This window comes from Lepidochelys kempii, chromosome 14, assembly GCF_965140285.1.
Source record: "Lepidochelys kempii isolate rLepKem1 chromosome 14, rLepKem1.hap1, whole genome shotgun sequence".
NCBI lineage: Eukaryota > Metazoa > Chordata > Testudines > Cheloniidae > Lepidochelys > Lepidochelys kempii.
Window position 1 is genome coordinate 15,402,707 of NC_136393.1, and position 27,423 is coordinate 15,430,129.

Below are 27,423 nucleotides of genomic sequence, written 5' to 3' on the forward strand. Positions count from 1 at the left end.
CGCTTCTGGAATGAGGAGGTTAATGTTTTCCTCCCTTTCCTCTGCCCTGCAGGAGCCATACTTTCTTCATTCGCTGCATCACGCCCAATCCGAAAAAGGTAAGAAAACCACCTGCTTTAGGTGGTGGAAGCAGCCACAGGTTTTGGGGGACCCCCTCAGACAGAGGACTTCACTCCCTTGCTCTCCAGTCTTCCCCACTTGGCCTGCTGCCATCTGGGCTTCACTCCCATTAGTGGGGCACGACATTGCAAGGTGTCTCCTCTGCCCCGCCTGCGCAGACCCTCTCTGGAGCAGGATTTCGGTGACTTCTACTCAGTGGTCCCAGCTGCAAGCTCTGCTCTGTCTCTCACAACCTATTCCCACATGGTCCCTCCTTCACACCTGTCGGGAAATTGCATCCAGAAACCTGAGGGTCAGGATGTGGAGAGCATACCACCAAAAAACGATGGCAAAATCGCTGTATGGGATTCATGGAAGCTTGGGGGGATAAACCAACAAGGAGTGGCTGTTCTTATTGGTCCACCTCTCTAACTGTCCATTCCCTCTTCCCCGTCCACCCCGGCTTTCCTCTCCCCATGGCTTCACATCACAGCTGTCTGATGTCTTTGATGTGGAATATGTCACTTGTCAGCTGAGGCATTCTGGGATACTGGAGGCCATCCACATCAGGAAGGAGGGATACCCCATCCGCATCCCATTCCAGCACTTCTTAGTCAGGTACTTTGGTTTGTCTTCTCTTCCTTTTGGCTGGGATTTCTAGGCAGCTCAAGGGGAATGAAGCAAGCTATGGGGTGTGGCTATTCGTCTTGGGCCTACCTCCTTCAGGCTTGTTTGGATCTGTCTATCTTAGGTTCTTATCTGGCCCCTAATACTGTGGTATCAGGGTAGGGTTGCTAACCCTCCAGGATTGCCCTGGAGTTTCCAGAAATTAAAGATTAATCTATAATTAACGATTATGTCATGATGAAACCTCCAGGAATACGTCCAACCAGAATTGGCAACCCTATATCAGAGCACCTCACAATCTTTGATGTATTTATCCTCACAACATCTCTGTAAGGTAGGGAAGTGCTGATGTCTTTCCTTGTAAGAAAAATAAAAGAAGGAGATGTTGGTGGATAATTAAAATCAAAACATGTTCTCCCCAAATGTCTCTCTCTAAAGTGTCTAGGTTTGGGAAGGTAAACATCGGAAGTCAATAAATGGAAGTGCCACGAGGATTTGATAATAGTAGATTGGCTGCTCTCACCAGTAGGCCGTGAGTTCAAATCCAGTCTTGGCCCCAGAACCTGCAAGTGCGCGCACACCCCCACACACCCACACACGTAACTTTCTGCACATGGGGAATCCCATGGCACACAGTGTGCGGAGTTGTTCATGTGTGAGAGTGCTGGCAGGTCCGTACCCATAGCAACTGAAAGCCACTTCCACAGGATGGCTTTATGGTGGCCTTTGTGAAGTGTTCTCAGTTCAGTTTCTAATGAAATATCCCCATGACATATGCTGCCAGCGGTACCCCACCCCAAATGTACTCATTTGTGCCTGATTTTGAGTAGCTGCCAGAGTGCTGGGCTTGGTTCTCTTACCTGACCCTCCTGGTGTCATCCAGGGCATTCTGGGCTTTGTCCTTGTCTTTCAGGTATGGGACCCTGACAGGCCAAGGGCAGAGCTATTCGCAGGAGAGGGATGGATGCGCCGCGGTGCTCTCACAGGTGGTGGGGGACCCCTCGGACCTCTATCAGATTGGAGTAACAAAGGTGGTGTCTAAGGATTCCCCTATCTTGATCCCAGAGCCCTGTCTGTCCATCCCCCTCATTGCTGATGTTAAGTAGGGTGGTCAGCTCCTGCACATGAACAGATGTGTGGGAGAACTGGTCTCCTGTCTGAGCCATCTCTATTGTTTGACCTCTATTTTATTGTTTTTAGCTGGAGATTGTTAGTGCCTGTGAAAGGGAAAGACAACACTGGCTGTAGGCAGCTGTAGTGCAGGCACTGATTTCCTTGGGCAGCCAATGCATCTCAGTCTTGACCTGTGTCTCCACCTACCTTCTGTGTGCACCACTGTGCTAACTTACAGCATGCCCTGGTGTTCCACGGCTGGGGCCCCCACACTCGGCACTCCCGAGGTACCTCAATCCTGAGCCAGAGCCCCCCATTCCAGCCCTTCCTAGATAGAGTGAGGGCCTGGAATAGCGACCCAGGGGCACCTTATCTAAGAACAATGGACTCATGTCAGCAGGTAGCCTGTATTCTGATGGGCAGCAATGGCTCCAGGGGGTTTAGGGTTACGTTAAGGGGTTGTAAACACCAGTGACTATTCTAGACTCTGCCTCTTCTTGGGGGTCAGCAGCTGTTTTCTCTGCCTAGGTCTTCCTGAAGGAGAAGGCCAGGCAGCTGCTGGAGAGAAGATGGAACCAGAAGCAGAGCTGGGCTGTTGTCACCCTCCAGCGGAACCTCCGAGGCCTCCTCAGCCGCAGGCAATTCCAGGTCTTCCGGCAGAAGGTCATGGTCATCCAGGCTCATTTCCGGGGGCACCAGGCAAGGTCAGAGGTCAAAGGCCACACCAATGCTCATATTCTGTGGCCAGCTGTAAGCATAAACACCTGCTGGGGGCTGTGCACAGATTCAGTAACTCAGGGTCTAGCCCTGTGTCCCCACATGCAGTGGGATGCAGGGACAGAATGGGCACTGCCAGTCTTGATTGCCCACCTGGTGTGCTCGTCCATCTAGGAGCAGAGCCTTGCTTGACAAACATTAACCGATGGGGATGTAGCTCCCCGGGGTCTACCACAGATTCAGGGTGCAATGACTGAGACAACCCCGACAGCAGTTCACATGTTGCAAACTAACCCCCTTGCTAGTTGGAAGCAGAGTTTCTTAAGTAAGTGTAACGCACAGGTGAGTGTGTGTGTTACAGGTCCTCCCTCTGTCAGTCCACAGAAAATATGGGCTGGTACAGCCATGGCTACGGAGCCTTGACTCTTTTTAGCTCAAGCTGTAGCAGCTCATGCTTTTAGCTTTAGCGGTCCAATTTAGTTCAGTCCCTGGTGTATTGGCCATGAGGGCGGCCCTCGCACAAGCCAGAACAGTGTGGGGACTCTCACCATGTTTGCCCATCAGTATGCTTGGAAAATGATTTCAAATATGACACTAAGTCCTGTGGTACACAGGATCTTACGTGCCCTGTATTTGTCCTTCCTAACACATAGGAACAGCCAAAAAGTTCGCCTCTCCCCTTGGCCCACGTCCATAGTTCCTGTATCCTTAGGAGGGATCTTTCCTTCTGATCATAACTAACCAGACTCCTGTTGATCCTAAGGCAGATACTTTATCATAACTGGTTATTAATCCCCCTGTGTGCTGTAGTGGCCCTTTAGGGGATGGATAAGAGCAATGGCTGGGATTTGCAAAGATGCCCTGGGAGATAGGCGCCTAAATCCCATTGAATTACATTGGGAGTTTGATGCCTAACTCCCTTGGGAATTCCAACCCCGATGAATACAGATGGCAAACTGAAGCTTTGTCTACGCTCGAAATGTTTTGCTGATTGTCGTATGAATATAGCTAAATTGGCAAAACCCTTCTGCCGCGCACGCAGTGATACTGGTACAAAAGTGCTTCTGCGGGAGAAGTTGGGAACTGGCCATAAACTCTGCTGGTATAAGCAGCTGTACTAGTATAACTGCATCCACTCTCGGGCCTGTGCCTGTACAGTGGTTAAAAAACAAAAACAAAAACACCCCCACACCCGCCCCCTCCCCCACAACAGACAGAGCTGTTACGGTTTAGGGGAGGCCAGGCTAACCAGGAAGGCCAAATCAAATGCAGCCTGCTCTTTTCTGGTGTTGCTGAGCTTGCGCCTTGCTTACACCAGAGCTGCACTGGGCCTGTGCCCCTGTTCTTAGTCCACAGGCTGGCCTGCTTTGCTGAATTTCCCTTCTCCTCCTGCCCCCACTCTGCTCTCAGGAAGCGCTGCAGGAGGCTGAAGATGATGCTGGTGCAGTTTGGGACGGTAGTTTTAATCTCCAGGCCCTTGGTGCAGACACGGAAGCGCTGCCAGGTAAGAATACCATGTATAGGAGCGGATGGCACTCGCAGCAGCGCTGCAGGGACCATTCATGCTCCGGGATAATACAGACACAGTTTGTGGATGTGTGCTTAGGGTGGGGACAGGGCAGTCTCTTTAGATAGTTTCTGGGATTTAGACACTGGGGTCTTCCCAGCCTTTGACTCTCAGCGCTGACGAAGGGGCTGGGAGTGAGCAGGGATGGGGGACGTGGGCTGATCTTTGTCTTGCTGCACAGGGAGCCCTAGGGGACAATTTGAGACTTTGCAGGCAAGTCCCCTTAAATCCCTTCTGCCACCAAAGGCAAGAGCTACAAACAAGGCCTTGCGGGAATACAAGGAAACTCTAAAAGATTATTGGGCCTCAGGATTCAGGGTGTCAGGCAGGACAGGCATAACCGGCAGCAGATGCAGGCACAGGGAGAGCTGAGTGGCAGCCTCACATCACTAGAACACAGCCAGCAGGGTGGAGAGGAGCCTGAAACCCAGGCTGGGGGCAAGGTGGGAGATGTGACTTGAGCAGGGTTGTGTCCCACAGGGGCTTGAGAGGCTGCCCCTCGACTGAGAGCAAAGCAGGTGCCATTGTTAAGGCTGCTAAGTGTTTAATAACAGGAGGTCCTCATTCCACCACAGGGGAGTGTCTAGTGATACAGGCCAAAATAGAAGGTGATTGCCTACATTTTTTTCTGATCAAGACCCTGCTTAGGCAGAAGCCTGTTGTTGTCTGTGCATGGAGCAGGGCAGCCTGCCACATGCTCAGTGTGGACTGAGATTGCCTGATTGAAAGAGCTGCCACACCAAACAGCTCACTGTGTTGAAGTGTATCTCTCGGGTGCCAGTGGTCACCTCAGCTTAATTTAAACCAAAAATAAACCTGACGTCTGGTTGCTTTTAGCCCGAGTTTGTAAACAGCAGTGTGGCTTTAAACAAGGGTGGTTTTAAGCCGGTTCTCAGGGTCACCTGGTGCTGGGGGGAGAAGGAGACATGCTGGTGCCAGGTCTCACCACCACGTACAAGAAGGAAATCTCAGCTAGGGGAGTGTTTATGGAGTTGGGGACAATGACTCTGCCCATCTCCAATCATGTTCCTGGAATCCAGCCCAGGGATGGTCACGTACTCTCAGGAGAGGGATCAATTTATAGGTTTAAAAGTCAGAAGGGACCGTTATGATAGTCTAGTCTGACCCCTGTGTAACCCAGGCTGTAGGGTGCCAGCTAGGAATTGTTGCATCCAGCCCGTCTCTGGTGGTGGAGCTGGAACATTTATTTTAGAAAGACACCTAATCTGGATAGGAAGGCTCCAATCGATGGAGAGATTCCCGAAGACTGAAGTTCTCTCCACAGACTGGGTTCAGCACCGGCAGAGACAGCACAAGTGTAACCCCCTGGTCACTGGTGTGTGGTGTCCCCTGCTGTGCCTGAGCTGCTGGAGGGCGAGAGGCTGTGAGAGCTCTCAACTACAAAGCCTTGACCTCAAGCTGTAGTGACTCGTGCCTTTATTTTAGCTCGGAGGTCACCAGATCAATCCCCGGTGATGGCCAAAATGGCAGCCATCACACAAGCTTCCCACCCACCACCCCTTCCAGCGTGTTCCTATCCTAACCCCGAGAGTGACTCCAGGAGCCATTTAAATCCTGGGCCTGTCTGCCAACAGCCAGGCTCCTTAGTGCCCGCTACAGTGGCTGTGGATTTGTGCTGTGGACACACATCCACAGAGATGAGACATGAGACCGTCAAACTCATTTCATGTAGGCTGCCGAAGAGCCATGAGACAGTAGCCACTGCTGCTCTGTTTTCTTTTGCAGAAGGTGGGACCTCAGCTTCTTATTGGAGGCAGGGGAGGTGCCTAGCGCATAGGGTGTAAGGGCTCACAAGGAGGCACAGGAGAGACCTCTTGGCCAGAAGAATGGTTGCAGGACACCCATTGAAAATCCCTACAGTGTACGGCATAGCCAGGCATGGGTGGCTGTGCTGTGCTCCCAGAGCAGGCCTGTGCTCTCAGCTCTGCTCCAATCCCTCTCCAGAGTAACCACAGCAAAGCCTCCCATGCCCTCCCCTCCGTGTTTGCTTTCTAAGGCTCTGCTCCCTCCTGGCGTGACAACAATAAAAGGTCTCAAAGTTCGCCTGCTGGAACTGCAGTTTCCCCCGCTCCTTCCTCTGTGGCACTGCCCTGGGCGGACTTTAGTACGCCTGCCCTTTTCCCAGCCCTGGTCCCTTCACATCTAGCCCCACACGTCCTTGGCAGACAAACAGGAGAGAGAGCGAGACAGACACACAGCCTCCGAGCAGGAGGCAGGTGAGTAGCATTGGGTGGGACGTGGTGGAATATCCCTGCCCGCAGACTGGGAAAGAGTAGAGTTGAGTGGGAGCCTGGCTTCCTCTAACTCCTTGTCCTGCCCTCGGGGGTAGGGGGTGGCCCTCTGGGTACCTCTCCAGGCTGGATTCAGGTTTTCCAGCTGCCAAGAGAGAGGGCGGTGAACCATGTTTCTGGTTACTGAATGCTTTGTAGGGCACTGTCACTTGTGTTCTGTGAGACAGTGAATGCCAGGCAGTCTGGAGGGCAGGCTGTGGGGCAGAGGCTCCTTTCTGATTGTGTTCATCCTGGGAGCGAGGGGTCTTAGACCTATGGCAGGTGCTAAGGGTGGTGGCCAAATCTCGGCCCCCCTCATGTAGATAGATCCTAAGAAGATGCCGTGTTCACCCTCTCCTTTTAACACGCCAGCGGCTGACATGGCAGGCCTGCTACTGCACATCCCCAGGAACTGTAGCTAGAAGTACCCGGTAATCCGGAGTATTTGCCCCTCCGAGATGCCTGGCACACCCCAGGAAATGCCCTCATGCCATTTCTTTTCCTTCTGATAGCAGAGGCGTGTGGACAGCAGGCAGAGAGAGGAGTCGCTGGCCAAAGGTGGCCAGGAGAGTGGTAGCTGCCCAGGAATGGTATGTCGATAAACTCTGATGTATCAGGTTTCAGAGTAACAGCCGTGTTAGTCTGTATTCACAAAAAGAAAAGGAGTACTTGTGGCACCTTAGAGACTAACCAATTTATTTGAGCATAAGCTTTTGTGAGCTACAGCTCACTTCATCGGATGCATACTGTGGATCCGATGAAGTGAGCTGTAGCTCACTAAAAGCTTATGCTCAAATAAATTGGTTAGTCTCTAAGGTGCCACAAGTACTCCTTTTCTTTTTTCTGACGTATCAGTTATGAGGGCCTGCTGGGGTTTCCAGCAGTGTGACAGAGATAAGAGAGTGAGTTCACACTTCAGGGATGATCCGGCAGGTCTGTCCCTGCCAGGGAGTGTATAACTGAGCCAGCTGGCAGAGAAGCCCTTTCCGTCCATCCAAGGGAGCTGAAGTGTGGCAAGTCCATGGGATAATGTGCATCGATGGGGAGCAATATAGGCACCCAAATGCCTGGGGCTGAGCTTTGGAAATATGCCTAAGGGATTTGGATTCCCATTAGAAATTAATGGAATTTGGTGTCCAACTGCTCTAAGGGACTGAAAATCTCGCCTTAATGCCCTTTTCTCCACTGTTCTTTCTGGGTGACCTGCAAAATCAGGGCCCTCAATCCCAACCACTTGCCTTTTATTATAGATTCCATGAGATTTTTCCTTGGAGTTAGGGATATCAACCCCAAGTCAGGGGCCAAAGCCCACTCTGGGTAATTCCACCTGCAGTTTTGGAAGGAGTATGGTATCATCATCATCTTCTCTTGAACTGAAGCATGATGTTGCTTTTACAGTTGTTTGCCTGTATTCCACCCCAGAGGTGACTACACTGCAGTGATCATTCCTGAATCGTTCCTGTGTGTGTTGGGGAGAGGGGTCTGTCTATAGATGTGAGAGAGGCAGTGTGGATGAAGGGCTTTGGGTAAAATACATTTTATAATCATAAGATATTAACAGCAATAATATCTGTAAGGTATGTATGGTCTGTTGTCTGGTTATCAGGCCTGATCCCTGTATTTACCTCTGGACTGATGTGTAATTTAGCAAATCCTTTTGTGAGGCAGCTCCCCTTTCAGGAGCAGCCTCCAAGTGTCTCCCTCTGCTGTGCCAAAATTCCAGCTGTGCTCCTGCACTTCAGAGGGGAGGGTGCAACTTTCTGTTGCCCTGAAGGGGGTAATACCTAGGCTACTGCTGCATTTGCATGATACTGGGATATGTCCCAATAAATCTTAGTGGCTTCTATCAGTTCTGTGATGGATTATGCAGGATTGAGCAGAAAGTCAGCCTGTCACCTGCACAACTGCAATGAAGAGGGACCAAGGATGCAACTGGGCAAATGATTCCCTCTGAAAAAACTTTTGGGACAAGTTTGGCCTGCTTTTCAGTCCTTGAATCATCCACGTTTGTGGCAGCCAGGGCCTCTCAACTGCCACTGAATTAGAGAGAGTTGTGCGTGCTCAGTAGCTCCCGGGGGATGCTCCCCCCCTCCCCCCGTTCTGTCTGGGGCATGAAGCCTAACCAGTGCTGCTGCAAAACAAGCAAAGGCCAATCCCCTCTTCAAGGCCTGACCCCAACCTGGTACTTGCTTTGTCCTGTTAAGACTGAGGACTCTGGATAGGGTGACCAGATGTCCCGATTTTTGGGTCTTTTTCTTATATAGGCTTCTATTACCCCCCACCCCCGTCCCGATTTTTCACACTTGCTGTCTGGTCACCCTAACTCTGGACAGTACAGTGCTTTCACTTTATGGAAATACCGCCTTTGGTTTCATTTCATATGTCTACCCACTCTCCTGATTTCCTTTTGGGCTTGGGATGGAGACAGACTCACATGAAGTTTAGAGTTACTCTTGGTTTTTGAGCTCAATGTGCTTCAGCCCAGGCTGGCTTGAAACTGAGGTCAGGTTGTCCCGGGCTGTGGATGGCAGTGAAGTATATGATACATCTATGGAGGCCTTGTCTGCACTAGAAAGCTGTACCACTTTACCTGTCTCGTTGAAGTGGTATAACGCAGTTCTGCTGGAATAAAGGTGTCTTGTACTGCTATAGCTATTCCCTTATGGAAAGGGGAATAAAGAATATCAGCATAACTGCATCCATATCATGGACTGTACAGGTACAGCTATTTCAGTTACCCCCTGCCTCCAACTATCGTAATTCACACGTACAAAAACTGTGTGTAAACCAGGCCTGAGTTTGCAATGAAACCTGAAACCATGCAAATTGTCTGCATTTGAGGATTTGCCACCCACAATTGGGCATGCCTTGGTAACAATCCTTAGATAACCATGTGTTCTAAAACATGGATCCAAGTCTGGAAATGTTACGATCTGTTTCCTGGACGCTCCAGTGACTTCACCAAGGGTAATTTTAAAATCAGATGTTTTACTGATTGGCCAAACCACACTGGTTAAAATATGGGAAGTTGTCTTTAGTAATAGCTGCCCAGAGAAATGTCATGACAGAAAGGAAAGAGATGTCAAAATGATCAGTTACTGAGCAGCTTAATCATGCAGAGCTAAAACAAAAGGCCCAAATTCTGTGTGCTTTACTCGGGTACATCTACACTGCAGCTGGGAGCATGCCTCCCAGTCCAGGTGGACAGACTCACGCTAGCTCTGCTTGAGTTAGCATGCTAAAAATAGCAGTGGGGATGTTGTGGGTGAGATGGTTTTGGACTCCGGTGACTTGCCTGTTGAAATGAATGGGATTTCTGACCTAGCAAGGTGCTACTCAACTAGAGGAGAAAGAATCAGACCTAATAAGTATAAGAAATTCAGCGAAAGGACCTCAGGGCTGGATTCTCCTTTGCTTTGCACCAAATACTGTCATTGGGTATGTCTACACTGCAGTCAGAGGTGTGGCTGCAGCATATGTAGACATAATCGGACTAGTTTTGATCTAGCTAGCTTGAATAATAATTGCAGTGAAGCTGCAGCTGCATGGGCTGGCCTCTGGAGTACGAACCCAGGGTCCTGGGCAGGCTGTTGTGGTTTCACTGCTAGTGTTACACGAGCTAGCTGGATCAAAGCTAGCTCGGTTATGTCTACACATACTGCAGTCGCATCTCTGACTGCAGTGTAGACATACCCGATGACACCTGTGCAGAGTGGCGTCATTCTGAAATGGTAGCAAGGTATGTCCACTTTGCATAAGTGTACACATCAATGCAAGGTGCAGAGAAGTAGAGGACAGACCCTAGGGGCCAGGTTACGATCTCATAAATCCAGATGAACTCGATTAACTTCATGGCCACTTTTCTTTTTATTTGTATGGTAGTGCTCTTGGATGCTGTAAAATAGTGAAAAAGCAGCTGCAGTGGGGGGAAAACCCAGAACCATGGTCTCGTCTATGCAAAACTAGGAACCTCTTGGACCTGGGAGAAATAACCAAAATGCAATACATTTTGCATCTTTCCCCCCGTAGTGCTTGACCTTCAGCAGCAATGACCCTCTTTCCTACTTTCCCATCCTTTCTCCAGTGTGCTCTTCATTGCAACTCTTATTTATTCCTTGTGTTTTATAAAATTCGAGAACACTCACACACCAATTACTCTGGTTGGCTCAAACGCTCAAGTCCTGGCTCCAGCCACACTGTTATTGATGTCAGTGGCAGCATATCCCGAAGTCTGAGTAAAAACACCTGACCCCGTGTGTTGCCCGCAATTAATTTATTTTTCTTTGGCTACTGTGACTCCAATTGCTGACTCTTTGCTCCCTCTCGCCTCAGGACGTGGGGCTGCTGGAGATCCCCGCAGAGCTTGCAGCGCTCCTGCACTCTGCCAAAGGTAAGAAAACCCCTCCATCCCACTCACTCGGTTCTAACTCACAGTGTTTGTGTTCGTGGCTTTGCATGTGTGTGTGTTCGGCACGCTCTCTTGCCTATATCGTATCTGCTCTGTTGGTGTTGGAAATGTAAACATGATAACGCCAGGTGGATGTGTATAAGGGCCTCCTCCAAGATACAGGGATAGAGAGGCAGCATTGTCCGGCGGGTGCAGCACGGGGCTGGAGCTTGGGAGACGTGGGGTTTTATCCCCCTAGCTCTGCCACTGACCTACCATAGGAATATGGGCAAGTCATTTTCCTTCTCTGTGCCTCTTTCCCCTTGTATGGCTCATATATTTAGGTTGGAACTCTGTGGGGCAGGGCCCGTCTCTTGCTGTTTGTACAGCACCTAGCACATTGGGGCCCCTATTTCAGTTGGACCTCCTCAGTGCTGCCATAATACAAATTAATTAGTCATCAGGGCAAGACACCTGTCAATGAGCAGACGGTGCTGGGTTTCCCAGGCACCTTGCCCATGGAAGCATCCCCCAGGAGATGCAGATGATGAAGCATTGCAGCCAAAGAGATGTGTGGTGAATCGTGCAGGTTGGGAATGTTTTGACAAAATGCCTTTTCCCCTCCATTGGAAAATGCTGATTTGTCAAAACCAAAACTTTTGGGAGGAACGTATCTGTTTCAACAAAGCTTTCATCAGGAAGGATTCCTCTGGTCCAAGAGAGAGGGGCAGACAGAGACATCCCAGGAATAACCTGATTCAGAGCAGGAGGTTGGACCTGGCTTTCCCTTATCCCGGCTGAGTGCCCTGAACACCAGGCAATAGGCTATTCCCTCTCTCCCCACTTCCCTTCCCTGCTCACCTCTGTTTTCAATTCATGAACTTTTCTGAAAGGTCTTGACTTCGTCCCAGTGCAGAATGAGAAAGTTTTGAAATCTCAAAAGCTTTCTTGGGACAGGAAAACCTTTTGCTTCCCCTAGAGCACTAATAGGGTTTAACCAGAGGAGGTGGAAGAGCGGGAGGTGCTTGGCTTGGAAAATGGAGGGAGAGGAGGCAGGAGGGAAGGAAAGTAGCGTGGCTGGAGTGCTGGAGAAGACGTGCAGGAACTGTGTTGTTTGGGGAAGTCTCTGCAGCCAGGGAGGCGATTGTTGTCCTATCGCCCCTGATAAACCCCTTATCTTCGGCCTCACTCATGGTGACCTCTGGTTGATTTATCACCTGGGACACTGCCAGCATTATTTATACACCTGTGAAGGAATGGAAACCCTTTCAGAGACTTGGCCTGCGGCGTTCCCTATGGGCGGCTTCACTGCTGTGGGCGTCAGAGGTTTGGTCCACACCCCTCACGGAGCTAATCCTGGAAGTGTTGTTTTCATGACCCCTCTCTGCTCTGCTAACTCCCCCTTTCTAACAGAGCCTTGAGTCCATTCTCTGTCCTGTCACTCCAACCCCAGCTAGAGAAAAGGCAGAGTGAGGGTGAACAGAGAAGCCTCTCCGCTGTGTGTGGGCAGGGGTCTGTGGGGATGGGGAGATAGCGTGGGTGTCTCGGGTAGGAGTGGTGCAGAGGGCTGCGAGGGGGGGAGCAGGTGTCTCTGTGGGAGGGAGACTTTGTGGGTGTCTGGTGGGGGAGAGGGCGATGGTGGAGATGGGTGGTGTGGGTGTCTCAGAGAGGGAGGTTGGTGTGGTTGGCTTGTGCGATGGTGTGGGTGTCTCTGGTGGGCAGGGTGTGTTGGTAACTGGGTCTGTGGCACCGTGTCCAGTTGCGCCGGAGGCTGAGTGTCCATTTTCTTTCTCTCTCTTACAGGTCAGCACCATGCCCAGGCCAATCAGATCATGGAGGTTTCACCTCCAGAGGTCAAGACCAAGTGCCACCTCTCCCTCCCACCCAACATCAATAACTCTCCCTTCTCCGCCTTCATGAAGTCTCACTTCCAGGTAGGATGCTGCTGATGCCAGAAGCCACAGGGACTCTTCCATTCTCTCCTGCCTCCTCCCTGCTTGTCACCTCCCCCTGCTTCAGTGTTGTCTCCTCCTCTCCCCGCCTCTGCCAGTCTGCCCCAGGTTCCACAGCGTTCTGCCTCTCCCCCACTCTCTCACGTACTCATAGGTGCTGAAACTGCCGCACCGCCGGCTCGAAGGGCTTTCCATTATATTCAGGGTTTACAGTTTGGTTCAATGGCTCTCCACTATACACATTGTTCCAGCGCCCCTGCCCATACTTTCTGTGTCAGGACACTTTCCTGGGCTCCGTAACCTCCTCATCTCTCCGCTCCGGTACGTGCCTGAATGTCGGGGACTGCAGACACTCCCGCAGAGGCTGCGTGCGCTGTCTGTGCTGTGCGTCCCCGTGGGCTGTGTCTATGGCATTGGGTTGTCACTAGGGACTCTGCCTAGGAGTCTGATAAAGGACTGAGCCCCGCATCAAGCCATCTGCCTCCTCCTCAGCCGCTCTTTGCCCTTGTTTGTCTGGCACAGCTGGGAGAATGCAGAGTCCCGCTGTGGACTCTGGCTCTCTCCTAGGGCCTGTAGCAGGGTGGCACGCTCCAGCCATTGGCAATGCCAGCCATGAACACCATCCTTTTTCACCTCCTAGGAGCCCAACTTCCCTGCCCTTGGACAGCCCCTGCAGCAGCCCTTAACCCGCTTGGAGGGCGAGGACACGCAGCGCGCTCTGGAGATCAACAAATTGGTGAGTGCGGGGGGTGGGGGTGCAGCTGTTCATTACAGAGCTAGCCTACAATATTGGACAATCCCAAAGTAACTCCACTCACCTTTGTAGTGGGGCATTAGTGAAATATGAAGGCACATTATACAGACACTGTGCTCCTCTAGATGCTTTCTGTCTCCAGAAGGGGAGGGGCTTTGCTGGGGTTCACAGGACCCCGAGCGCAGTGGTACCCCCAGAAGGAAAGTCATGCACTCTGGAGGTGACAGCGAAAGAACTGAGAGCCAGGAGGACTCTGGATTTATAAGCCAGCAAGTCACTCACCTGCTCTGCGCCCATGGGCAGGTCCCCTGACCTCCCTGAGCCTCATTGAAACAAGCTGGGAGACAGGAGGGAGGGCGGGATCTGAGCTGAGCTTTCCCAGGGAAATAAATTGGCTAATGATACGCGTTAATGCTGGCGATGGGCACCCGGGTGGGAGCAGCTGTGCTGCAAAGCCACATGTGAGTTGCTGTGTTCTCACTGGTGCTGTGCTCACCCCTGTACATTGCATGGGCTTCTGGGGGCATATCTCATGGTTCTTAGTCCTGCACCAAGCTGAGCCACTCTTTGGTTCTGTCCCAGTGAATGGTGGGAGAACTTGTCTGTCCTTCTGGGTTCATGGGGGCGGGAGGGCGGAGATTGTGGAAAGGCAGTGCGGGGCTATCAGCACTAGGGTGACCAGATGTCCTGATTTTTTGGGTCTTTTTCTTATATAGGCTCCTATTACCCCCCACCCCCTGTCCCGATTTTTCACATTTGCTGTCTGGTCACCTAATCAACACTCTAGTGGTTTAGCTTGCATCCACACAGCAAAGGGGGTGGGTTACCAGCTTGAGTGAAAGCACTTTAGCCTACAGCCCCAGCTGGGCCAGCTAGCCTGGGTTGGGTGAGGGTTTTGTGTGTGAATGGGGGAGGGAGGAAGAGGTTTGGGGCAACACCCAGTGTGGACGGAGAAGGGACTATGTTAACTTTAAATTGTATGACGTGAGAGGTTGTTAGAGTAAAGTGAAATTATCTGTTGGGGCATGTTGTTGTATGGAGATCAAAAGCACATATGTGTTAGGGACAGAGTCACAGAGGTTTGGACTCCTGAATGGAAGCTCCCCCAGAGGGGAGAATTGAAGGGTCATGGCTGGCTCAGGAGGAGGGAGGGCGCAGGATCACAGGGGGTTGAGAAGGTGGGCTGTGGTCAGGAAGGAAAGGCTCTGGTAAGTTTAGCAGTGGGAAGTAGAAGGGTTACTGAGCACCATTTTGAGGTTTGTTATGTTTACTCTGGTTAAGTAAAACACTAGTGGTTTTTCAATGCCAGCAATGGAATGCATAGACAGGGTGGGGAGGTTTGAAGAGGGCCCTCAAAATAGTTAGGAAAAATGGCCAGGATCACCTGATATATTTAAGGCAAGTGTCCTGAGAGGAAACTGCACAGGGTAGGAGGGCTGTACTAAATGTAAATGTAAATGTCTATACTAATGCTTATGTTCGAAAGTGTTTTGTGGGGCTAATTGTACAGACCTGATATAACATGTGAGAATGACAAACCACAGGGAAAGGGTGGAGTGAAGGAGGTCGGAGTTACAGCAATACAATCATGCAGTGACTCTCAGTGTAGGCATGTGATGGCTCAAAGTTTAATGAGACTTTGGGCATGGCTGCTGTTCCTTTCCATTATGTTGCATTTTGCAGCATCTGTGGCTTCCCTTCTAACTGGTTTATTCTGTGATTGAGTCTATATATTTTAAAAAATGCAACTCAATCTTACAGTCTATGCTGAAACAGCAGAGCTGTGACTTTACCCTTGTTCTATTGTCTCTGGGAGGGAATTGTCTGCTTTACTGTCTTATGGAGGTGTCTTCGGTAGCGGTGCTTTTGTACGTGGACAGGAGTAGAGATTTTTGTTTAAAGAGGGGATCCAGCCTCTTTATCAAAAATACAATGTATCTTCTTCAAAATTGCAGCACTTACTCTTTCAGTACAGTATGGATGTTCTGAGAATTTACATGCAAATCTGTTGATGACTTTAGGGATTCAATTGAATTACACATTAATTTAATTAATTAAGAAATTTAGTACCCTAAATCAGAACTTTCTTTTGTCTCCAAAGATCTCACTAACAGATCAGCACAGACCCTTCAAACTTCCAGGATAGTGGAAATAATGAGGAAAAGGATAAATAATGCTTTTAAAAAATGTGGCCTGTGTACAAGATTTCAGTGAGTTTTGTCCATACAGGAAGTTTGAAGAGTCTCTTCTGTTACCGTTGGAGACAAAAGAGTCTCAGCCTGGGTGCTAAAAATTTGTAAAGGGCCTACTTTACAATAATTTTGATTCCTAACCTTATTCATAGGTTTCCTTGTGAATTCTCAGAACCTTCATTCCGTAGTCAAAGAGGAAGTGCTGTAATTTTGGGAAACGTGCAGTATTTTTCATACAAACCAGAGGTCAAATCTCTGCTTTAAGTGCAATAATCAGCCCAGCCTTAACTATGGAGTTTTTACTAATGCCTCCATAACACTTAGCATTTTTTAATATATAGATCTCAGAGCTCTTCACAAAGACGGGGTGAGCATCATTTCCTTCACTGGACAGACAGGTAAACTGTGGCCCAGAGAGGGAAGGTGACTCACCCAAGACCACACAGCAGATCAATGGCAGAGTCAGGAATATAGATCAGGAGTCCTGGCTCCCAGTCTGATGCCCTATCCCCATGACATGCTGCCTCCCGAATTCTCCTAAACCTTGGGGGTGCCTGAAATCTGAACCCCAATTCAGATCTGAATTTTGTAGAGGGCTCCTGGGGCCAACTGAACCTCCTAGTTCAGATGTCTCCGGAAGTGCAAGGTACCTGCAATTGCAGCTTGGGTCTGAATGTTTTGATTTAAGCCCCTTGCTGCTTTTCCATTGGGTTTCTTTTAGATCCTTCGGTTCATCGGGGACAGGAACCTCCAGAGCTGGCAGGAAGTGCTCCTGGGTAACTACATCACCAGCCGAGGACTGGGCAACCCAGCCCTGCGCAATGAGATTCTGAGTCAGGTGGTCAGCCAGGTGTGGAAGAACCCAGACACAGAGCAGAGCCAGCGAGGCTATACTCTGATGGCTGCACTCCTGAGCGCATTTACCCCTTCGCCAGCACTGGAAAAGCCCTTGCTGAAGTAAGGAAGGGGGAGAGATGGCTCCTTTTTTATTGCTGTTCCCAGAGAAGAGCAGCATGTATTAAAGGCAGCTGCCTGGTTTACAGGTTCGTGTCAGACCACGGGCTGGAAGGCTACAACGCCGTTTGCCAGCGCAAGATCCTCATGGCAATGCAGCAGACAGACACGGACCCTGAGGTCTCCCGTGCCCATCCTCCCACCCTGTTGGAGTGGACCGCTAACCAGAGGAGAGGGAAGATGGTGCTGGATGTCTTCACCTATAATGGTAACTAGCTCCTGCCCTTCCCAACTGCGAGCCCCTACGAGGCCTCTGCTGACGCAGGAGTTAGAAAGGAGGCTCACCTTCCTGTGGCTGGAAGTGGGCACAAGACCTGTGCTACTTGCTGGCATGAGCATGAGGGTTTGAACCCGGTGCCCAACCCCTCCCAAAGGCAGAGGCTGTTCGGATTCAGGGTCTTGCCTGTTGTAGAGACAGAGGCTGGAGGCTCATCTAGAGCCAGATCCAAAGTTTCAGTTCTTTTGGGTTTGGCCCATCTAACCAGGGATTGGTGCCCTGACTGTAGCCATCACTTGCTGTTCCTGCTCCAGCTAGGACAAAATCTGCCACTTCCTCTGCTCCCCATTGCTCTGTGTCCTCCAGCATGAGCCACTTTCCCTGCTGTTCGCTGATTAGCTGAGCCTCCACTCCCGGCTTTTTTCCCTCCCCCAGAATGTTTCTATTATAACGTACTGCCTTTGTAACTTAGTGTGTGCTTAGCACCTCTGCAAACCAGGCCTCAGGTGACACAAGTTGGACTTCTGCAGCGAGTGGCTACAGGCACCTGGCTACTGATTAGAGCTTACACACGTGGGATCCAGAATGCCCTGGCATTGGCAAGCACACAGTAATGGAGCCCCCATGTGCTAGACCAGAGAGAGCACTCAACCTGCTCTCGGCCCCTCTGGGTCTCCTTAGCAGCCTGGGTGTGAGATCCTCCAACAGGGCTCTCCGCATGCTGCCATCTTGTGCTGTTCTGGGTTCTGTGGAAGGCTCTATGCTGACTCTCTCTTTCCTGGGCTAGAGGAGATGTTCTCTGCTGAAGTAGAGTCCTGGACAACAGGGGAACAGTATGCAGGCTGGATCCTGAGTTCAAGGTACAGGCCAAGGGGGGAGTGCTGCTGTTCTTTGGGTTCACATTGGGCAGGGCTGCAGGCCAGGAGTAATAAATTCATCCCTGGAATAGTTACATTTCCCACCATCACCTGTTCTCTCTCTCTCTCTCCAGTACCTGTGCATGGGATTGCACTATTTATACCTCCAATAACATAAGAATTGCCAGACTGGCTCATTTAGTCCAGGATCGCACTTCTGAATGTGGCCAGCACCAGCTGCTTCAGAGGAAGTTGAAAGAAATCCCATACTGGACAATTGTAGAGTACGAGGGAACGATTCTTCCTGACCCCAGGCCCTTAGTGGTTGGCTCCTGCCCTGAAGCATGAGAGTTTGCAACCATTATTTCAGAATAGAATTCTGTGAATAGCTTGGGCTCTTGAGCCTCTATGGACTGAACAGTTCTAACTCCGAATGGTTTAGTACTGTGGGAAGTGGTTGGGATTGGACGGAAGGGAAGAGATTGAAAGGTGGGTGGGTGGAATCAAGGACTCCACAATATGGCATGGAGCCTCCTATGACTTTCTCTTCTGTATTCCTTTTTGACACTGATGTGCAGATGCAGCCTGCTTTGTGTGTGTGTGTGTGGGGGAGGGGTGCAGATGATGAACCCGAAAAGGGTGGTGGTGGTGAGGATAATAATGATTCTTAGCTCTCTTATAGCACTTTTCATTCATAGATCTCAAAGCACTTTACAAAGGAGATCAGTATCATTGTCCACATTTTAAAGATGGGGAAACTGAGGCACGGGGCTAGGCAATGACTTACCTGACGTCAACCAGCAGCTACTGGAAGAGCCAGGAATAGAAACCAGTCTCTTGAGTCCCAGTCCTGTGTTCTATCCACTAGGCCACACTGTCTTTGGGCAGGCCAGCAAGATGGGGCTGGTGAAACCCTGGGTGGCAGAGCCCAGTAAAGTGCTCTCAAGTCAGGAGGAGTTGTGTGTCTCCCAGAGCTCAGAGCGCAGGGAGAGAGGGAGGACCGTTGATCCCAGGGAGAGAAAGAATGGCCTTGGGGCATGGGAATTGGCAGATCTGGGTACAGTCCCTGGCTCTGCCAGATTCTCCATCTGATCTTGGGCAAATCACTTAATCACTCTGTGTCTCACTCTCCCGCTCTGAACAACAGGGATGGTGATCTGTCCCTCACAGGGGGCTATGAGGAGAGATCCATATATGCTGGGGGAGGGTTAGGGTTAGCTGGGGGCTGGGTGCAGTCTGCTGAGGGGAGGAATAACCAGCCTGGACTAGAAAAAAATGGTGCTAGGGGAAGGAAATTGAACTCTCTTCTTCTCACCATGTCTTCCTCCCTCCCTTCCCCCATCGCCCTGGTGTTCCTCTGTGCTGAATCTGCCATTCTCTTCCTCTCCCTCTCTCTCCCTGCTCTCCCATTCTCAGGGGTTTGGATAAGGACCCTCGAGGGTGGTCCGTCTCCATGCTCAGAGGTGAGGTGTGGTGGGACCTGCCTGGCTGTGACTTCATGCTGGATCTCATTGGAGAGATGGAGGAGGCCGGCCACTCTTCCCTGTCCTTGACTGACTATCCCATCACACCCGAGTGGGAGGGGAGCCTGTCCCGGAGCGCCTCTATGGACATGTGAGTGCCCCTCGCTGCCTCCCAAACATACATCCCCACTCCCAGCACTTAGTGCTTTTCTCAACTCTCTGACTTTCCCTCCGACAGGATGGACTGGGACATCCCTCCTGCACCAGGCATTCAGGCTCCATCTTTCCCTCCTCCCTTTCCGCCGCCGTCCTTGGACACTGAGAACGTTTACACAGGTGAGCTCCTCCTCAGGAGCGAGGCAGGCACCCAAGGAGTCAGACAGAGTAGAACCCCAGTGCACGAGTGGCCGAAGCCAGCAGCACTCAGGGAGGCAGGGGGTGGGGGAGGGCTCGTATCCAGTGTAACGAGACTGCGGAAGGGAGCGGGAGCTATTCCACACCTAACTGGTAATTGGACCCTTGTTTGCTCCCAGAGCTGGGAGTCCAAGGTGTCCCAAGGACCCCCAAAGGCCTAGAGCACTATGTGGATGACCTCTTCGACCCAGTGCTCCATCAAGGGTCCAGAGTGCCAGTAAGTCTCATGCCGCTTCCTCCCCTCTGTCTGTCTTCAGCTGCCTTTCCTTCCCTCTCTCCCTCCTTCTGCCTGTGTCATTCTGTATGTTCCTTCCCTGAAGTTCAGCTCGGTGGGATGGGGAGATGTGATCCCAGCATGCCTGTGTGTGTCTGTCTGTCCTGCTGCACACTCTGTCTGTCCATCTGCCCCACCCCCTGTCCTGGTGAGCCGTGTAACGCTGGGCTCTCTCTCTGTAGGATATGGAAAATGGAGGGAGCCTGGCTGGACGCATGAAAGGAGGTGGAAAGATTGGACCCACTCAGCAAGGAGCCTTTCCTTCTGCAGGTCAGTAGGGGGGAGGGGGTGGGGTGAGCATCCTGGGTCAGCATGTGGAGAGGCTGTGTCAGGGACTGCTGCTGGGCCGTAGGGGTGTGTGAGCTAGAGTGGGCCAGCTGGTCTCTAGGACGAGGTGAGGCCACGTGCTCGACTGATTGATTGATTCACAGTGTGTTCTTGACTGGGTCAGCGCGTGCCCCCTTGGGAGGCTGCAATGCTCTGGGGAGTAGCCCTGGAACATAATTTAAGAATGGCCCTAGTGGGTCAGACCAAAGGTCCATCTAGCCCAGGTGCCTCAGAGGGAATGAACAGAACAGGTGATCATCAAGTGATCATCAAGATCATCACCAATTCCAATATATCTTTTTTGAGATTGGGCGACCACATCTGCACACAGTATTCAAGATGTGGGCATACCATGGATTTATATAGAGGCAACATGATATTTTCTGTCCTATTATCTATCCCTTTCTTAATTATTCCCAGCATTCTGTTCGCTTTTTTGACTGCTGCTGCACATTCGGTGGATGTTTTCAGAGAACTATCCACAATGACTCCAAGATCTTTCTTGAGTGGTAACACTAATTTAGACCCCATCATTTTATATGTATCGTTGGGATTATGCTTTCCAATGTGCATTACTTTGCATTTATCAACATTAAATTTCATCTACCATTTTGTTGCCCAGTCCCCCAGTTTTGAGAGATCCTTTTGTAGCTCTTTGCAGTCTGCCTGAGTCTTAATTTTGCCACCTCACTGTTTACCCCATTTTCCAGATTGTTTATCAATAGGTTGAATAGGGCTGGTCCCAGAACAGAGCCCTGGGGGACACCACTATTTACCTCTCTCCATTCTGAAAACTGACCATTTATGTCTACCCTTTATACCTACCCTGTACTAGAGGGTGCCACCGTGCTCCTCTCCCAGAGTCAGACTGGCCCCGGGCAACCACCGAGTTGCTGTGCTCAATGTCTCCTCCTGCCAAGAGTCTGATGCTTTTCTCCATATTGAACCTGGAGATGGCTCACCCCTCCCCCGCCCCATAAGCACATCAGTGGTGTCTCGGGTCCACCTTAGTCCTTCCCACAGCACTAAACAGACCCATCAGCCTCCACAGCATGGGCTGCCTCTGAGTGGAGGATTTTAATCTCTTTTTATTGCTTCCTCCCACCCTTCCCCATCATCCCAAGCTATTCAGAGGGTTAGTAAGTCTGAACCATATTCAGATTCTTGCTCTTGCCTTTGGGTGTGTTCGTTCTCTCTCTCTCTCTCTCTGTTTTTTTTGCCTGTTGGCTTGGAGTCCAGGTTATATCTCAGTGGGGCGTAGCCAAGCGGTGCCGTGGGAATACCTGTGGCTGTTGCAAACATGGGACATACGGGCAGCTTAATGATTATTGCAAGTCTGTGAGATGGGTTTGGGGGGAAATCCGTAGCTATTGCAGATCTTTGGGGCATGGCCATGGGACACACTTGTGGCTATTACAAATCACGGCGGCGTGGCCAATTGCCAGACACGGCTAGTTAACAAATCAGCGAGGCATGTGGGTTCTCTCTTGGGGTGTTTTAAAATGGGTTGGAACAGGGCCATGGGGCAGGTCTGTACCATTCTGTGGCTCTACGGGAAGGCGTGAAACCCTCCTGTTCTCTGCTAGCAGTGACCATGGCCTGGATGCCACAAGAGCTACCAGCTTTGTACACAGTGGCCTTCCTGTTTCACAGCCTGGTGTGCAGCAGGGGCTTATTCCAGGAGTGGGAGGACATTTTTTCCCCGCATCCTGTCCTGGTGCTCCGTTCTGTGTCTTCTCTGGGCTGTTTGCCCATCCAGCCACGTTTTGGGGGGGACTATCAAAGCGCTGGGTGTGGCAGGTCCAGAGAGCTTTGCCCAGCAGTTGAAGACATTCTCCCTTCTAAACACAAATCCTGCAGACCTGGTTTCTTGGGCTCAGTAGCTTCCTGGTTGGGCTGGAACAAGGGGTGCAGAGTGAGGCTGGGTGGGGTGCAGAGCCCAGAGCGTGCTGTTGAGTGGGGTTAGTCTGTGCTAATCTGCCAGGCGTCCCCTCCCGCTTGGCCAGTTCTCCTGACGACTTCTGCCTGGATGTTGCTGTATAGCCTGCTGGGAGTGATGGGAAGCCCCATCGCATGTCACCGTGCTCTGTAGATATTGGTAGTGCCAACGGCAGCAGGTCTGCACGGGGTGCTGCCTGGGGCAGGGAAGCGCTTTCCTACTTGGGAGTCACTGACTGTGACTGTTGCCCTGTGGCATCTTTCCTCCTAGGCTATCCCGGAATGATGCAAGTACCAACTTACCACCCCATGCCAGTGATGGGTGGAATGATGCCAGCACCCATGCCAATGATGCCAGCACCTATGCCAGGTAACAAAATGCAAAAATGTCCCAGTAAATAAAAGGGGTGGTACCGTTTTTGGAATGAGGGGATGGGCGGGCGTTGAGTAAGTATATTTACACTGGCCTTTCACCCTTGGGGTCCCTTTGAACTCTCTGATTCTATGATGCACTTTACAGATGACACATACAGGAGTTGTAGCAGTCACCCCTGAAATGCAGCCACCTCTGTGTTGGAGCATGGCTGTTCAACAGCCCTACGGCCACGCATGATAGTTTAGAGCAGGAAATGGAAAATGTGTGTCGTATCCAATTGAAAGTGCAGGAGGGGTTCAGGGAGGGAGGCAGAGTATAGTCACCCAACTTGGACTGGCCCAGGACAATCTCTTGTTTGTTTGCAGATGGGCAAGCTAAGAGGTACACTCCTGGGGTGGGCTCGGTTCTGCCATGTGCACCTCATTATCAGGCTCTGATTTTTCATTTGCCCCAATTTTCATTTCATTTTTCATTACACTCACCGCGTGCACCCCAGACACTTCTGTGTCCCCAGCCTGATGTGCAGTGGACCCTAGTGGGCACTCGCCTGCCCCACCGGGAGGGCAGCTGCACTGGCCCCATTATTCTTTATTGTGTCGTCTCTCTCTCTTCCCCAGCCATGGTTGCGCCCCAGCCCATGGTCCCAGCTGTGGATCCCAATCAACTCGCAGCGCAACAGCAAGCCTTTATCAACCAGCAGGCCCTGCTCATGGTGAGTGGAAGGGAATGGGGGAGGGGACACGTCTCTCTGAGGAGAGAATGTACCAAGGTGAATGCACTGAGAGGGCTGAGCTCCATTCCCTTCCCCACCGAGCCCAGTCTAGCTTGTCCCTGACATGCTGAATTTCTCTGCCATGTGCCTCTGAGGGTATTAACTGGTGTGTGTAAGTGTAAAGATTTGGTCACTTAAGCCTGTGAAGTGAGGAACCCTTATTATCTCCGTTGTGCAGAAGGGGAAAGTGAGGCACACAGAGGGTAAGTGACTTGCCCACAGCCACATTATGGGTGAGTGACAAAGCTGGGAATAGACCACAGGAATCCCCAGCTCGAAGCACTAGAAACAAAAGCCCACAGCAGCCAACCGGGGAGTCACTGGGGATACAAATCCTGCAGCATCTCTTTCTGTCTGGCCCAAGGTGTATTAACTCCGTAGCCTAGCGCCTGACAGTACGTTTACCCTCTCTGATGGAACAACCTCATCACTGAGCGCTTTACGTGGATGGTGTGGTGGGGATCCAGAGTTCCTTGAGCGTGCCTGCTTGGGCTGTGGTGGGTCTGGCCATGCCTTAGCCCATAACACTGGGGAACCCCGAAAAGTTACATAAATAGGCCTGTTCAGGAGATGAGTGGTTCTGTGCCTCCTGGGGGAAGAATGGGGGAGGATTTGCCCCGTCTCCAGTGTGTGGGTACGCAGAGGTCATGGAGACTTGGATTTCTTCTTCCAGGCTCAGCAGATGACCCTTCAGGCCATGACAATTTCCCAGCAGCAGCAGCGACAGAGGTCTCCTGAGCCCTCAAGGCCAAGACAAGCCCTGACTCCGCAACCAGCCCCAGCTCCAGCTCTGGCCCCGGCCCCGGCCCCAGCCCCCAAACCAAAGAGAACCAATAACCACAAGAATGCTGCACCAGCAGCTAAGACACCAGAGCCCCTGGCTGATGCAGCAGAACCGGTACCAGCCAGGCTGTCTCCAGCAGCAAACTGAGTTTCCATGTGACGGTGCCCCTGTTCCTCCAGTAGCCTGGTGGAGGTGGAGGGGGGTGGTGGAGAGCCTCGCTCAGAGAGTTGTATACAGCTACCGTGCTGAGTCCTGTCAAACTTCACTCACAGAGGATTAAAGATGCAGGACCAAATGTTGGGGGATGGGTTGCCATTGACGTCCGTGAAACTGCAGGGTTTGCCGGTTCATTCCCATCTGGCCCTGATGTTCATGCAAACTCTGCAGTTTCACTGACATCAATGTCAAAAGCCTCAACACTGAGGCCATGTCTGTGCCACGGGGACTACATTGGCACAGCCATGGCGTCATTGCCATGCTGGCACAACCCTGTCGTGTAGACGCAGCCTACGCTGACAGACAGGGATTTTCCATCTCTGTAGTAACACAGCTTCCCCGGGTGACAGTAGCTACACTGACAGCAGCATTCTTCTGCCCACCTAGCTGCATCTCCGAGCTACAGTGCTCAGGGCTGTGGATTTTTAAAACCTCTGAGCAATGTAGCTGGATTACCTAAGTTTTAAGTGTAGACCAGGCCTGAATCCCTTGCCTTGTCTTGCAGTTACCTGCCTTGAGGGTGTGGACGGGAGCTTCGCTCTCCTTCCTGCCTCCATCCTTGGTTCTGGGCTCAGGTTCCTTAGGGGTGTGGGGGGAGCTGGGTCTCCCTAGGGGTGTGTGTGAGGGGAGGCTCTCAGTGCAGCTCAGCAGGAACTATTGTCTATTTCATATAGCGTTGTCTGCACAGTTGACACACGCACTTCGGAAAAGGGTCCGAGCCTGGATCAATCCGAACACTCCCGGCACTGGGGGAAGTTCTGGATCCAGATCGGAGTCTGAACTGCACCGCTGGGCCCCATCTGTGTGTGTAAGAGAGAGAGAGAGAGAAAGGGAGTAGTTAAGGGGATTACGTGGTCAGCCAGGACAGAGGAAAATGCCCCATACTGTATGTGTGTCCACCAACAGTCCTAACTGGGCTTGTTTGGGGGGCGGGTGTTGTAGATCCACGTCTACCAGGAAGAGCAGCTGACAGATAGTGACAAGGACTCCGACTTCCAAGACACCTTCCAGCAGAAGCGGGAGTACTTCCAGAAAATGGGTGAGTTGCTGCCAGGCCGTGAATCTCACCCCAAATGGGACCCAGCCTCCCCTGGCTTTAGCAGCCATAAGCCAGCCTGTTCCTGAAGCTGCTCCTGGTGCAGCAGCGTGAAGCCCAGAACGGGAGGTGTATGTGCAGAACTCATTCCAAACCCTGTGTGATCCTGGCCCATGATGGGCTGGATCACAGGTTTTTTGGGGTCTCCTGTTGGGTTGGAGAGTGTGTGTGACGCGTGCGGGGGATATGACCCCCATGCAGAGCAATTGGTGCTTTAACACAGAACTCTGCCTGCTCCAGCAGCAGCGTGGCAAGGATAGGGCCTGGCACCACCAGACCTAGAAAGACCTTGCCTGCTCTGTGCTCACCCCCGGGCCCTCCTCTCCTTTCAGGACAGCAAACAATCGAGTTGAAGAAAGTCAGGCCCCCTTCCAAGAGCTGGACCCCTCCAGGAAATCCACAGCAGGAGGAAGAGCGGTCCAGCCCAGAACCAGAGACAGGTGAGGCCGTGCGCTGAGGAGGGTGAGAGACCCTGGCAGGTGGAGAGCTCTCCCAATGCAGGGCCAGATCCTAAGGGGGCTGAGCACCTGTGCAGGACGCTGCTCCCTTGGATTCTCGACAGAGTCAAAGGATCCTATTGTCCCCTGCCCAAGCTCTCCCCCAAGCCCCACGACGACTCCTTGCAGCCCCTGGAGCTGTGTGCTAGCGGCCCCACCCCTCCCGACTGCTTTAGGGTGCAGATGCCAGAAATCCCATGCTCCCCCCATTCTGGTAGAGTGGAAACACACTGGTCCCACTGCCTCTGATGCCTCCTGCAGCTGATGGTCAGAGGGCAAGAGGTTGGCAGCCATCCTTTTGATCTGGGAGACCTGAATGGGGAACCTCTGGAGGCCACTGAGCAACACACAAATGCCCCTGCCTCACTCCGGCTTTGAGTAGCTGTGAACCCAGCCTTGATGTCCTGCACAGTCGTGCAGGGTTGCATGAGCGTTCATTGATTTTGTGAACTCCCTGTTCCACCTCTTGCAGTCCAGCCTGGAATGAAGCAGCGGATTAGGGAGGAGAAGGCCATGGGCTTTGGGGAGCAGGGGTAGCTGGGAAAGAGTGATGGAGCCCCCCAGGGGTGTGGATCCCCTCTGGGGAACAGGAGGCAGCTTTTAGTGCAGAGAGGAGCTTTCTCTTGTGCTGCTCACCGGCTCCCTTGGTAAATACCCTCCTGCCCCGCAGCCCCGGCGCCCCCTTCGCCACGTCCCGTGCCAAAGCAGAAAGTGCAAGAGAAGAAAGCAAAGAAGGAGCCATGCCCTGTGGTGGCTGCAGAGTCGGCACCAAAGAGAGAGCCCAGCCGGGAGATCCGCAACATTATTAAGATGTACCAGAGCCGGCCAGCCCCGGAGCCACAGCCCATCATGCCCGTCAGGTGAGGGGGTGGGGCAGGCAGGGAAGGGGAGGAATCATGTCCCATGCTCTCTGTGTGATTGCATTGGTGCCATGCTGCCCCATGTGTAAACTGGGCAGGTCTGTTTCCTCTTGCCCTCCAGGAGGCCGTCCAAGTCCTTCCTGAAGAAGAGTGACCCCAAGAACGAAGCTCTGGCCAAGCTGGGGATGGCGAGCCCTCAGCCCCCAAAATCGGTGAGCGCTTCCCATGCCGACCCCAAACCAGCACACGTCCTATTATGGCTTCAGCATCCTCTGATCTACTGTCTAGTGGTTAGAGCAGGGGACTGGGAGCCAGGACTCTTGGGTTCCACTCCTGGCTGTGTAACCCAACCACCCTAGCTATACCACTCACTTGGTAGGATGGGTTATGGGTCCTAATGCTCATTAATAAAGCCTTGGATGGGAGGGCCCCAGGGTCATGACTTCAAGTTGTTATATCAGTATGTGTTCAGGGCTGACCAAGGGACAGACCAACCTGGGGATTGCTGTCCGCCCGGTGCTGGCTTGGCCATGGGGATCCTGGCAACCTGATGTCTTTTTTTCCACTGTGCTGTGGGTGGCTGCACCGCTGAGCACTGGACTACTGCACGTCTGGCTTT

At 51.8% G+C, this 27,423-nt stretch overlaps 1 protein-coding gene across 1 annotated transcript in view; it reads left to right on the plus strand.

Moving 5' to 3' along the window:
- The window catches only part of MYO15B (myosin XVB), an 80,195-nt gene that overhangs the window by 29,819 nt on the left and 22,953 nt on the right, over window positions 1–27,423 (plus strand). Inside the window, exons 19-41 of the mRNA XM_073310453.2 lie at window positions 53–98; window positions 593–717; window positions 1,640–1,757; window positions 2,368–2,543; window positions 3,967–4,060; window positions 6,927–7,004; window positions 10,747–10,804; window positions 12,605–12,735; window positions 13,394–13,489; window positions 16,421–16,656; window positions 16,743–16,921; window positions 17,718–17,790; window positions 19,204–19,401; window positions 19,489–19,586; window positions 19,784–19,881; window positions 20,121–20,208; window positions 22,475–22,585; window positions 23,188–23,291; window positions 24,025–24,249; window positions 25,294–25,390; window positions 25,780–25,887; window positions 26,615–26,804; window positions 26,926–27,016. Coding sequence (XP_073166554.2) covers window positions 53–98; window positions 593–717; window positions 1,640–1,757; window positions 2,368–2,543; window positions 3,967–4,060; window positions 6,927–7,004; window positions 10,747–10,804; window positions 12,605–12,735; window positions 13,394–13,489; window positions 16,421–16,656; window positions 16,743–16,921; window positions 17,718–17,790; window positions 19,204–19,401; window positions 19,489–19,586; window positions 19,784–19,881; window positions 20,121–20,208; window positions 22,475–22,585; window positions 23,188–23,291; window positions 24,025–24,249; window positions 25,294–25,390; window positions 25,780–25,887; window positions 26,615–26,804; window positions 26,926–27,016 — 2,818 coding nt within the window. The remainder of the gene's footprint in view (window positions 1–52; window positions 99–592; window positions 718–1,639; window positions 1,758–2,367; window positions 2,544–3,966; window positions 4,061–6,926; window positions 7,005–10,746; window positions 10,805–12,604; window positions 12,736–13,393; window positions 13,490–16,420; window positions 16,657–16,742; window positions 16,922–17,717; window positions 17,791–19,203; window positions 19,402–19,488; window positions 19,587–19,783; window positions 19,882–20,120; window positions 20,209–22,474; window positions 22,586–23,187; window positions 23,292–24,024; window positions 24,250–25,293; window positions 25,391–25,779; window positions 25,888–26,614; window positions 26,805–26,925; window positions 27,017–27,423) is intronic.